This window comes from Cinclus cinclus, chromosome 2 (assembly GCF_963662255.1).
Source record: "Cinclus cinclus chromosome 2, bCinCin1.1, whole genome shotgun sequence".
Taxonomy (NCBI): domain Eukaryota; kingdom Metazoa; phylum Chordata; class Aves; order Passeriformes; family Cinclidae; genus Cinclus; species Cinclus cinclus.
Window position 1 is genome coordinate 2949910 of NC_085047.1, and position 12985 is coordinate 2962894.

The 12985-nt window shown below is 42.5% G+C and overlaps 1 protein-coding gene across 2 annotated transcripts in view; it reads left to right on the forward strand.

The window, feature by feature from the left end:
• Window positions 1-12985, forward strand: part of EPHA3 (EPH receptor A3) — a 120426-nt gene that overhangs the window by 51604 nt on the left and 55837 nt on the right. For both annotated transcript variants that reach the window (XM_062515299.1, XM_062515298.1), the window contains exons 2-3: window positions 10231-10386; window positions 10883-11218. In XM_062515299.1, the coding sequence (XP_062371283.1) occupies window positions 10231-10386; window positions 10883-11218 (492 nt within the window). The remainder of the gene's footprint in view (window positions 1-10230; window positions 10387-10882; window positions 11219-12985) is intronic.

Below are 12985 nucleotides of genomic sequence, written 5' to 3' on the forward strand. Positions count from 1 at the left end.
TTCTAGTTTTTTAGTTTTAGCTTTTATTTTATTTTCTTGACTTAATTTCTTAAAATTGTTTGGGTTTATGTGCTATTTTGTACCATTTTTGCCAGTTTAATGTGTACAACATTCTTTTTTCTGGATTCTTTCTTCTTCTCAAAACTTAGCCTACGAAGAAGAAAGCCTTTTTTATTGTCTTGAGATTTGTTCAGAAAAAGTAAAATAGATCTTTTAGAAACAGATCTGTGATCAGTTTTGCTAAGCAAAGTAACCAGATGGAATTTGACTTCCCCATTTCCAGGATAAAGCACAAAAGTTATTTCAGCTCAACTGCAGAGTGCATGGCTCAAACCTCTCAGTAAGCTCCAGAGAATTCTGGTGGGATTAGTTGGGAATATTCCTAGTAGGGGAAAAAAACCCCACTCTATTCTGCATCAGTTAGTCCTGATAGATACAGAATGTCAAATCTCATGGTGGATTCCCCAAACGCTTCCATCTTTTGAGGGGTTTGGATGTCCTTTCAGCCTCCTTGGTTTCTGCTTTTGGCTGTCAAAGTAAGAAGTGGGAAAAAATCGATATAAAACCAATGTTGTAGTTAAATTTGTGGTGTTTGCAATATTGCTCCTTCACTCAGAAAATTATGTCTATAGAATAAAACCTTAAAAAATATAACACCATGCAGAGTCATGGAAGACATTGTCATGCTGTTTTTTGATTGTTTTCCCCATAAAGTCCAGTGGAATTGCAAACTGCTAATTGAACATGTGGCATTGGATGTCAGCACACAATATTAGTTGTTAGAGAAAGCACAGAGCAGAGCAATGCAAACTTAGCTTCCTGTCCCTTCTGCTGAATTTTCTGCATTGAGAAGTTGGAGAATATTGTGTTTTTGTTTCTGTTACTGATTGTAAGGAAGGATTTCATTCTGTAGCATGAAAAATGCAATACATCAGATTCTTTGTTTTCTAAACAGCTGAGATCCTGCCCCCCTTGGATTCACACAGGTATCAGGCAAGTGAATACAAATGCTGAACTGTGGGATTTTTAAAAAAAATTCGCATTTAATTGGGTTTTTGTTCAGCGCATAATTGCTTACCCTGCAAATCCAGACATTTTTAATACATGCATACAAAATGCATGTTAGGTAATTAAAATATTTCTTTTAAGGAGGAAAAATACCAAGGAAGAAGAGGCAAAAGCTAAAGCACACAATGTAGAAATGCACCTGAGTGTTCAGATAGTTCTGTGAAAGCCTTTCTTTTCAGCTGTGAGAAGACTGTCAGCTCACAGATGTCCCCAGGGTCTGAAACTGTTTAATTTTCAGGCTTTCTGCTGGAAGGCTGAAAATACAGTCAGTGAAAAAGGCACATAAGGAGAAGAGAACGTTCTCACAATGATGAAACAATGATTTTTGGTTCTCATGTTTAAAGCTTTTCTTTAGCATTCACCAAAACCCTCTCTGCACATGACAATATCTGTTTATGTGTTTAATGGCTTTAATAAAATCATCCTCCTTTTGCTACTACCAGGTCTTTTTCCATCTTTGTTCTTACTGAAGCATCCAACAAATTTAATGATTCTGACAGCATGGAGATGTTTGAGGGCTGGTGCTCATGGCTTAAGTCTACATTAACAAGGAGTGTGGCCAGATAGGAGCAGATTTGTGGCATTCATCAGTTGGAATTAAGGGTTCTGTGCCAATACCATGGCAATTTTCACATTTGAGTTTTACTTCAGAAAATCTCTATCAGGTCCTCTGGACTTCCTATAGCAGGGAGAACATCTTCCAGTACACCTGGAATACATATATTTGTGTGGTCTGGCACACTTACGTTGTGAATCATAAGACAAGAGGGGGAGAAATGGGATTTTGCTTTAAAAGTGTGGCCAAAATACTTGTACAGATGCAGCCATTAAGTGGCATTAACAGCATCACTAGCAAAGCAATGGCTGTTTCCTGTACACTGCTAAAAGTTACAGCCATTTTTTGATACCCTAAATTATATCCCAGATTTAATGACAGTGGCTTAAACCTTAGGTTTAAGGGGGTTTTTTCCCTACAGGTTTAAGTGCCTGCCATTGCAGCACCATTTCTCTTCTTAAGAGCTTCCCTTTCCCAGCACCAGCTCTCAGTGAATTCAAGAAGTAATATGTCAGTGACTAGCAGTGAAAGTAGCACTGAATAAGGCATAGGCACACAATTCTAGCTTCAATTTTAGCTTTTCAGCTCCTGTTCACATCAGTGCTTAAAGATGTGAACTTTGCTTTTGGTTTGGGCTTTTTTTTGGTTGGTTGATTGACTGGCTGTGTTTTGAAAGGGGGGGACAGTAAAATACCTCCAGTGTTTGTTTCCTAAATTTTATGTGCCTCTGGCCATGTGTTGCCTCCAGTGGTTGAATTCAAAAAGATGTTAAAATTGGGAAAAATAACTAACTTTGAAGTATGAGACAGTGAGAATTTGTGGAAAATTAATATATAGACATTCTAGTCAGTGGCCATTAACTGAGCCATTTTATTTTTATTTTATCAGCATCTGGTGCATTTAGTGTTGTGAAATTGTCATATTTAAGCCTAGCTGACAGCTCAGCCACTCACTCCCTCTCCCCTCATGGGGTGTGGGAGGGAATCCAAGGAGCAAAGTGAGAAAACTTGGGAGTTGAGAGAAGGACAGTTTAATAGGGAGAACAAATGCTTCATACAAGGAAAACAAAACAAGGAATTGATTCCCTACTCCTCATCAGCATGCAGGTGTTCAGCCATCCCCAGGAAAGGTGGGATGGAAAATCCCTTTGGCCAAACAGAGTCAGCTGTCCCAGATGTGTCCCTTCCCAAATCCTTGTGTCAGAAAAGACCTTGACACTCTGCAAGCGCTGCTCAGCAGTAAAAAACCCGAAAACTTCGTGGAATTATCAGCACTGATTTCAGCACAAACCCAGAACACAGCCCCATAGCAGCTACTATGAGGAAAATTAATCCTACCCCAGCCCAAAGCAGCATTAGAAATAGATTGTCTTTTTTTTATGTCAGTGGGCTGCTTGTGACAGGTACTGAATTAACAGCACAAGAAACCAAAGTCCTCTCTTTTTTACCAACAAAACAAGTTCAGCCAGGGTGTAAGGAACAAAGCTTCCCCCACACTGCTCGAGCTGTGTGCCTCAACCCTGACCTGAGAGCAAATCTCTGAGGGAAAAGGCGTTTGTTAAATTTCTTTTCCAATTAATTTGACAGCTCTGCTGAGACTCCTTACAAAAGTACTAATTCATGCAAATTGCAGTAGTGGACCTGTGTCATCAGGGAGCTGGGCTGAGCTGTCTGAAACACCACACAAGCCACCAGGCAGCATTTTGATTAGAAGGTGACACTGGATTTGGAGCCTATTCTGCATTAATTTTCTCACAGGGACAGCAACAGACTCCTGTATGTGCTAACAGAGGTGGAAAGTTGCAAAAGAATATTCAGCCTCAGTAAATGCATCATCATCTTCCCTCCATTCCTGAGAGAAAATTCATACCTTTTTTATGTCTGAATTAACTGTTTTGACCTGGGATCTGTGCATTGGCACACTGGGAGAGATGTTCCATGGGTTGCTCAAAATAAAAACCAAAACCCAGAACAAAACAGAGGCATAAATGTGTTAGAGAGCAAGATATAATCTGTAGTCCAATATATAAATCAATTGCTTTCATCAGACATGCTATGGAAAGAATAAGAGCATTTTCCACTGGATGAGTGACAGTGTAGAAACACAGATGGGTATGATCAAAGGATCAGAAGATATTCCTGTAAAAGCAGATTGAAAAGTTTGTGTTTGTTCATCACAGAGAAGATAAGGTCATGATAGATCTTTGTAAGATGAGGAATGGCATCACGAGGACACACTGGGAGCAGCTGGTCTTCCTGTCATGTAATAAAAACCAAGGGTACATTGATTTGGCGAAGAAAGTAACAAATTTAAAGGTAAATTGAAGCAAAGATGAATTTTTGCACTTCACATCAACCACCCAGGCTGAAGCAGAATGCATTAAGACCGACAATTTGCAAAAAAACCCCAAATATTGCGTAGTCTACTTGAAGGTCAGTACAATGATGATTAACATAATCAACTTTGTGAGAAAATAAATTAACAGATATCTCTAACCCTGTATTTCCAGGTTTTGAAATAGTATTTGGGTTGTAGGTATGAGGGTGAAATAATTAGGGATGACAAACGGTGATTCCCTCTTGGCATTCCTCTTGCACTTCCACGTGCTGTTAACATTAGATGGGAGATGAATGCTAGGTAAATGCCAGGAGTAGATGTCATCTGCATGGAAATCAATTTCTTCTTCTTTGTTTATAATACCTTTGCTGTTCTGAACCTGTTCATCTGGCCTGCTTTGGGCACAGGGAAGTTCCATGAACATCCCCGGGCTAGGACATTTGGTTTTATACTCATGAGCTAATTCTAGCCTGCAAGGATTCAAGGATTACCAGACACTCCTGATTTTCCTGCTGGGCTGGAGGGGGAACACTTCCCACAGGCTGGTGGCCTGTGGGACAGGGGCTGCCAGGTCTGTTTGCTTTACTCTTGTTATGATTTTTTTTAGAGTTCTGACATACGGGGGGAAGGTTGAGCAAAGACTAACCTGAGCATTGCCACAGTTGTCCCTTTGTGGCACTCTTGGCCTGAATTAATTCGTATTTAAAATTTACTGTTTGAAGCCATCACTGTTTACCTTTGAGGAGTTTATGAGTTAGGCTCAGGAAAAAAGCATTTCTTTGACTTTTATCCTTGCCAACTGATCAAAACTGATCAACTGATCAACTGATTAAAATTCTTTGTGTGTGTATTTGTACAACCTTCTCTTTTTTACTGTTCCAGTTGGTTCTGGTGTTTTTTTCCTCTGGTATTTCTTTAATTTAGTTTTGAAATTACAGTGTTTCTTGAATTAGCAAGATATTTTTCATCTCTCTGCAGATTAAGGGGGTATTTTTGGAGAACAAAACATGAAATTGCTTTGTTTGACTAAATGATGGCTTAATATATCTCAGTGTGTCCAGGCTTTGAGTTAGGAAAAACCTCTTGTTTAGGGAAAGACAGTGCTAGTGCTTATAGACATGGGCTTATTAAATTCCTGATTTAAATACCTCTGTAAGTGTTCCACTAAGATTTCTTTCCCCCAAAACTGACTGCAGAGAAGCCTCAATGCCTCCCACATTTTGAAACCAGGTGCCCACAAGCAAGAACCTCTTTGCTGTGAAGCCTTAGACACTGCACTTTGAACACCATTGCTGGCAGCAATCCTGGCTGTGATGCACTGCACAACAAGAGATGCAGAAGCCCTGCAAGGCACAGCGAGCAGCTCTTGCAGACTGTGGCTGAAAGGTGCAGTGTTGTTCCCTCAGCACGATGCTATCTCTTATGGACATATAATTAGTATGTCTGCCAGTAACAGTTATTAAAGAAAGAACAGGAATTGTTTCTGCTGAATGGCTTGACCTGGGACTAAAGCCAATTTAAGAAGCATCTGATTAAAATATGTTAAGGTCACAGATCACTATAAAATATGAAGCAGGGAGGGAAACAACAGAAATTTACTCATGAGGAAGATTAAATACTACTGATTTTTTGGGGGTTTTTTTTTTTTGTGGGTTTTTTTTTTTTTTTGTCTTTTTATGCTAGCAGAAGCTTTCAGGTGTAAAAAATGAGAAGTGCTGATTCTGAAGAGCGTTTTTCTAGAGACATTTCAGTGTCTCATTGCACTGAATCCCTGCCCCATGTGTATCTCATGGATGATGTAAGACTACAAATACTAAGAACATTTGTAAGTTTTTATTTCTTCCAACAGACAGAATGGAATCCTACAGGCAAGGAGAGAAAGTCAATATCCTTACCTCTTTGTGGAGATAGTCTTACAGTAGTGCTAATGGGATCCAATCACAACAAGGGCTTTTATCCCTCATTAGAGCCTTTTCTCAATCTTATTTCCCCTCTTCCCTCAGGTGCCAGCACCACAGCCCATCACAGAGAAAGCCTGCTCTGCTTTAGTTTTGAGAGCTGCTCACTTAAGTGAGTGTCGTTTTATTCAGGCCTGATGACAAAATGTGTGCCTTAATTCAATGGAAATACAAATCAAAAATACAGTCTAATTTTTAGAAGTTTTTTTGGCTGAGTTCAGGAAAGAGAGAGGATGCCACAAACATAGAGATTGCTACAGAATTTGTGGCTTTTCAAATCTAATAAACAGTGAGAGCTGCTGAAGGTGGTTTCATTGCTCCGAGGGATTTTGAAGGAAATCTACATTATAAAGTTTGCTTGCGAATGGGGTGCCATAGTGGGAAAAAAAAGGGGGGGGGGGGGCGTGTGGAAAGCTTTGTAAACCCTTTTAAAAGGAACTAGAGAACAGTTCAAAGATGCAGGGCTGTGTGTGGCATTGAGGTGAGCCAGTCAGCAGCATTTTAAGGCAAGACTGGACATAGCACAGTGCCATGGTCTCACTGGCACGGTGGTGGTAGGTGATAAGTTGGACTTGATGGTCTCAGAGGTCTTTGCCAACTTCCTTGATTCTGTGGTTCCCTTCCCAGCACGCCTGCCCAGCCAGAGGTCATCCTGTGCCCTCAGGTCCAGCTTCAGGACCTCTGCTGCTGCTCAGGTGGCAGTGGGAATAGTTTGCAAAGCCCCTCTAGGAGTGGCCACTTCCATGGGGAATGCTTCCCTGTCCTCTCTGCAGGGCACGGGAGGTTTGTCCCGGTGTTGCTCTCATCTGTCTCGTTAATGCGAGCTCTGAGGACCTGTTATCTGTGAGCTGTACAGGTCTGTGATTGAATTCAATTCCCTCCTTTGTAGATGCTGTGGCTTAATGCCTCAGTGCCATTTCACCCCTGGGCTGTTGTAGTGAGGAGCAGAGGAGCAAAGAGAGGAACCCATCAACGGGTGGGTGCCGCTCAGCGAACGCCGTGGATGTGCAGTGCACTTCCAGCGGGTCGTGATGCTCCAGCCTTGCCTAAAAAGCACTGAAAGCAGAGCTGCTGCAGGGCTGGGGAGTGCCAGGCAGTTTGCAGATGAAGTTTCTCTGACCTTGTGCAGGAGATGGGTCCTGTGAAGCCCGGAGTTCTGGGGCTGGGATGTCAGCAGCGCAGGCTCCGCTCGCTCCTTGGTGTTTACAGCTGGGAGCTGTGAGATTGCTCTGTGTGCAGGGGGCTGCAGGACCTGAATGCTAAAATGCTCCTGTTTACTAACAGATTTATGTTTTAATTTAAAATTAATTCCAATTTAAATTAATAATTTAACCCTTAATTAGGGGCATGTTTTCATCCCAGGCAGATTAGTCAAGCTGAGGCAAAATTCACTTTGCTGTAGAAAAGACAGTCACGTTCCTTTAATCAGTAGCTACCACAGACTGTTACATGCATTTGTTTTCCTCTCACTGAATTAACTTTCCCTGCTCTCTGTCTCTGAGACAGTCTCATCAGTTAGCGCTTAAGGGAGTTCATTTTCATTCAGTAACAAGGACAACCAGAGTCCTGAAATTCTTACTAACAGGTGACTCAATAAAGTCATCCTCAAATAAAAGAGACTGAAATCCGACTAAAATACAGTTTTAAAATGCTGCAGTTACCACAGGAGTCACCAGAGCCAACAGGCTTGAGGAGATCTTCCTAAAAAAAACCAAAACCAGCCAGTCTTGCTGTACAGTTTATATCACATATGTAGAAACTCTTAGAGTTTCCTTTACTCGCATTTAGTGTGCTAACAGTTTTTTTCTTCCTGGCCCATTGCATCTACTTCCTCCTGCACTGTTTCCTGTTGTGAGGGAAAGAAAAAATTCTTAGTTGTTGCAAGAAATTGTTGAGAAAAAGCAACTGGTGTTCACAGCTGGTTTTCATGCTAAAATTAGAGATTCTGTGAAGACTTCCAATGCTAATTCCTATGATTTTTTTCAACCTAACTGAAACCAAAGCCATGGTACTTGCCTCAAGAAGCCAAACCTTCTTCTATCAGTAAATTTTGAAGTAACAATTTTATTTTTTCTCTATTATATATCAGAATTAAAAGAAATTATTAGGAAAGGAATAGTTGTAGTAAGTACATCAACAATATTTTTCATTGGCGCCTCCAGTTCTGAGCTTCAGTTTCAAGTGCAAATACTTTTTTTTTCCCCCTTTGGGCTGCAGTTGTGAGTAATCTTAAATTGGTCTGACAGACAAGGACAGAAAGTGCAAGACAGCCTGAGGGGAAGACTCGAGATTGGGATGCCCTTGCTAGGGCATATTGGGACAGCTGGAATCTGACTGGGTCACCCCCTCACTCTGACCATCACCACCTTTTCTTAAATGAGGTCCATTTACTCATTTGGACTTTTCAGGGGAAAACTCCAAATGAGATTTCCCTGAGGGATGAAAGAGACATTGATTAATAGAGCAGTTTCTCTTCTTCACTTCTCTGAATCTGTCTACTTCTAGTGCAAGATTGCTTACCTATGCTAAATTCACTGGTTTATTTAAATCCTGGTGGTAGGGTCTTTCTTTTTGCTCATTACATTAGACTAGTGTATATATTTATTTCAAAAAATTGTACTGTATAGAATCATAAACACATCATTGTCTCATGTGTGACTGCCCATAAAGTGAAAGTGTTTCTTCAAGCTTGTTAAGCAAAACCCTCAGAGTTTCATATCTGGTAGCAAGTTTCCATGAGAAGTTTTGATGGAAGTTCTCTGTATTAATTAGGCAGATGAAGTGTGATATTTATTCCTTATTGTGTTTGCTTAGTTATTATTGCTGGTAAGAACGGGATTGGCATCCTTTATTTTCTGCCTGGCTTCTTGTCTCTGGGCTGGGAACAGAGGCAATAAAATCACTGGGAGTTCCTTTGCCAGCCAAAGGGCCACCAAAGGGGCTTGCTCGAAGTATACGTGGGGCAGCACACAGGAGGGAATGGTATTAGAGTCCTAAAAGGCTGCAAAAATAAGAACTAAACAAAAAAAAAAAACAAAACAAAAAACAAAACACAAACAAACCCAGTTGTTTCCTGCTGCATTTCCTCCTAGTGGACGGGTGTAAGAAGGACATAGGTTTCCTTTATTTCCTCAAGTGGAATTGGAATCCCCAAGCCCCCTTGGCAGCCTTTGAGGAGAGGGGAACCCCAGAAATGCCAGCTGGACAGGCTGTGCCAGCTCTGGCAGGTCCATGCTGGTCACACAGGGTCTTTTTTTGCAATTCTGCTGTAACAGATTGTGTGTTGGGCCCATGACTTGGAGGCTCAGACTCTGGATTGTTTCCTCAGGGCTTGCAGGAGAGAGCTTGGAGCAGGAGCTATCTTGCCCAGCTGCTTTGCTGTAGCCTGGAAGTCGGAGGGAGCAGCTGCAGCCAAGTGCTGCCATTTGCCAGGGCTGGGAAGTGCTGAAGGGTGGCTGACATTGGCACCTCCCTGGGAAACCCTTTGTGCAGTGCAGTGGGAGCAGGCTGTCCCTTATTCAGGTGTTTCAGAGAAGAGCAGGGCAGTTTTTCTCTCACTGTTCTCCAGAGCATTTCACTCAGGTGTTTGGCATCGGGAGCTAACCAACAAATCTGCCTTGCCCACATGCTTGTTTAGGTTTTGGTGATGGACAACCACAATCCTTCCCTCCTGCATCACTTACAAAGATGCTGGGATATTTGTTCAGAGCTTTTTCCCACCTCAGGCTGTCCATCTAAAGACTTGGCTAACCCTCAAAAAAATCTTTCTTGTACAGGTCATGCAAGTTCCTGATAGATTCAGAAGCAGCTCGTTGGCATGATCATTCACAAATGGAAGAGATCTTTCTCTGTTCAGGTTATTTTCTTGGTTTTGGCTTGCTTGCTCCTGACCTGATGAACTGAAGAGATGTAGTTTACAATTAATGTGCCCTTGTAAGAAATGTTAGCAGCAGGGAGAGGATGAAGTTAGTTTCTCATGCAGGATAGGGCCTATGTTTTGGTGAATTAAGCAGACAAGAAGAAAAAGGAGTGAAGGTCGCCAAATGAAGCATAGAAAATGTTTCTTCCTAGTGGTGCAATACACTGTTTTGTTTTCCAGGCAGAGGTAAATGCAAATCCAAGCTGATGCATGAACTCCATTCTACCAAGATGTTTTATTTCTGTCAGCTCTGATTATGAGAAAAATACGTAATTTTAGAATGTAAATGTCTGGAAACTGTGATCCACATATGGGTAGGTTGCAGGGCAGTAGTCACATGTTAGAATCAGGATGTCTGTGGAATTTAAAGCTCTATCCCTGTTCCTTTGCAGCCTGTCGAGCTGGGTTCTACAAAGCCTCTGCTGGCAACGTGAAGTGTGCCAAATGCCCCCCCCACAGCTCCACCTACGAAGATGCATCTCTGAACTGCAGGTGTGAAAAGAATTACTTTCGCTCTGAGAAAGACCCTCCATCCATGGCTTGCACCAGTGAGTAGCATCATTCTGCTCGGGGCTGTCATTCTTGCTGCTCCATCTGAACCTCCACAACAGCTCGCTTGCTTGCTTCCTCTCATGTCCCACTGCAGTCAGCCATCCACTCCCTCTCCTGTCTTCTTGAGTGTTGGACAGGCTGCTGGAAATTGGTGGGCTGGGTTTGTGTCTTTCCTGTTTTCATTTTCTCCTTCTTGTACCCGGTCAGACTCGAGAAGGAGAAAAAGGATTTTTATATTGCTGCCAGTACTCTCAGCCCTCAGTCCTGAACTGCACCCTGAGGGGATTTTCTGTTTATAAGAAAACATGGTTTTTGTAGCCTAGGTCTGTAATCTAGTGAAGTATTTCAGGAGTCTTCACAGCAAACAACCAGAAGAGTTTGGTTATTAATATTTTTTACTTTTATATTTCTGTGCCCTTGTTGCTCCCATTTCGGAGCATCCCTGGAGAGAAAATCTCATTCCCTGATTTCCCTGATGTTGCCTTTCCCCAGGACCACCGTCCGCCCCGAGGAACGTCATCTCTAACATCAACGAGACCTCTGTCATCCTGGACTGGAGCTGGCCTCTGGACACGGGGGGCAGGAAGGACGTCACCTTCAACATCATCTGCAAGAAATGCGGCGGGAGCAGCCGGGCGTGCGAGCCCTGCAGCGACAACGTGCGGTTCCTGCCGCGGCAGAGCGGGCTCACCAACACCACGGTGACCGTGGTGGACCTGCTGGCACACACCAACTACACCTTCGAGATCGATGCCCTCAACGGCGTGTCCGACCTGAGCACCCTGGCCAGGCAGTTCGCCGCTGTCAGCATCACCACTAACCAGGCTGGTGAGTCCCCTCCTGCTCTCCTCTCCTTTGCCCAAAGGCTTTTGCTTTGCTGGGTTTTGTGTTTCCCCGGTATACAGAATTTACTCTGTGCTAGGGTAGCTGATTGACTTGAATATTCCTGTAAAAATAAAAGCAGGAACAAACCCAGCGTGTGTTGCTGTCAAAGAGCCTGGCAGCATGACTGTTATGATTAACTCCCAGTTCCCAGTTAATAGTCTCTAATAGCAGGTTCACATGATTCCTTAGCCAGAATGTGTTTTATTAATAAAACCAGATTTTAATAAAACACTCATTTCAATAATGTCCAACATAAATTACTGTAGTAATCTTAGTGATTAATTTTGATTAAATAGAAGTGAAAAAAGGCTTTGATGTTAGATGCATAAAAAGCTAACATTAAATTACAGCGGTTTAAAACACAGCTTTTTTTTTTTTCCCCCCTCCTTTACATGTTGTCTCACCAACTCTGAATTATTGCCAGCATGATGGGGATGTGGAGCTGAATGCTGAATTAGATCGTGGTGTCACAGCTGATGGGGTACAAAAGGGCTGCTCTCCTTCTGTGGAGCCTTATTAAAGCCTTTGAGGCCCTGCATGGGCAGGGCAGTGTGCCCTGACTGTGGGATCACAGCCTTTGTCATCGCTGCTCAGCTCTGCCGTTTGACATGGCTCCATTTGTCTGAGACTTGTGAAGAGTCTAAACTATTCCCTGGCATTTGGTTAGGTGTAAAATTTTTAGGAGCGATGTTTGCCAGTGAAGAGAGAGAGAGAGAGTAGATGCTGAAATTTCTGTGGTTGTGCTCCTTGCAGCTTCCATCAGGAGGCTCTGTACAGAAAACATGCATGTGTTCAGTAAGTCTCCTCCCACGTCCTCCCATCCCACGCCATGTCCCCAAAATACTTCCAGTTCTGTCTTCCTGAAACCACAGACAAGTTAACATTGTTCTAAGTCGGCATCCTCCTGGTGGGCTGTGTTATTGCAGTGTTTTTCACTGTAGAGGGTGTATGTTTTCTCCTTAAATCAGGGATCAGCTGTAGTGGGAGCATAAAAATGTGAGAATGGGCTGCTTCCTGCCCCCAGTCACTACATTTCCCAGTGCTCTGGGGGGCTGTCTAACTGTGCAGTAGGCAGACGGAGGTGAATCTACCCAACTCAGCTCTGGAGCCTGCATTTTATGTCCATTCAATCTGTTACTGTTATAGTTCCTTGTTTTGGATTTTAGGATCAGTGACTTGGAGCATCCTTGTTGAGTTGCCCTCTTTTCTTCTGTTTCTTCTCTCAGAGGTGCTGCCTTTCAGCCTGTTCATCACCACAGCAGTTAGAGATCACCTGAGGACAGTCCAAAAAAAATAAACTGCTCAGGATCAGGGAAATTTTTTCTCTGCAGAGGCCTCCTGCTTTGCAGCATGCTTCCCTCGGGCCCAGAGCTCCTGCCTTTGCTCAACAAGGTGGATTTTGGTTTTGTTGTGGAACACACAGTACCTGGGAAGTCAAAGCATTTCTGGCAATAGCAGCTCTGTTCGCTGTAATCCACAGGCTTCTTAAGCAGATTATTTTCTATTTTATGCATAACCCATTTTTTCTTTAAGTATGTTTAGGTGATGTGAGTTAGTACGGGCTTAATTGTACTATCTCTTGATCGTGCCAGTTGGTTTACTGAACTAAAATTCCCTGAGAAGATCTGCAAGTTGTTAAAATTAGACCTTAAGTATGTATATAAGCAGTCTCTTAAAGTGTAATTATGAAAATATAATTTGTCTTGCATT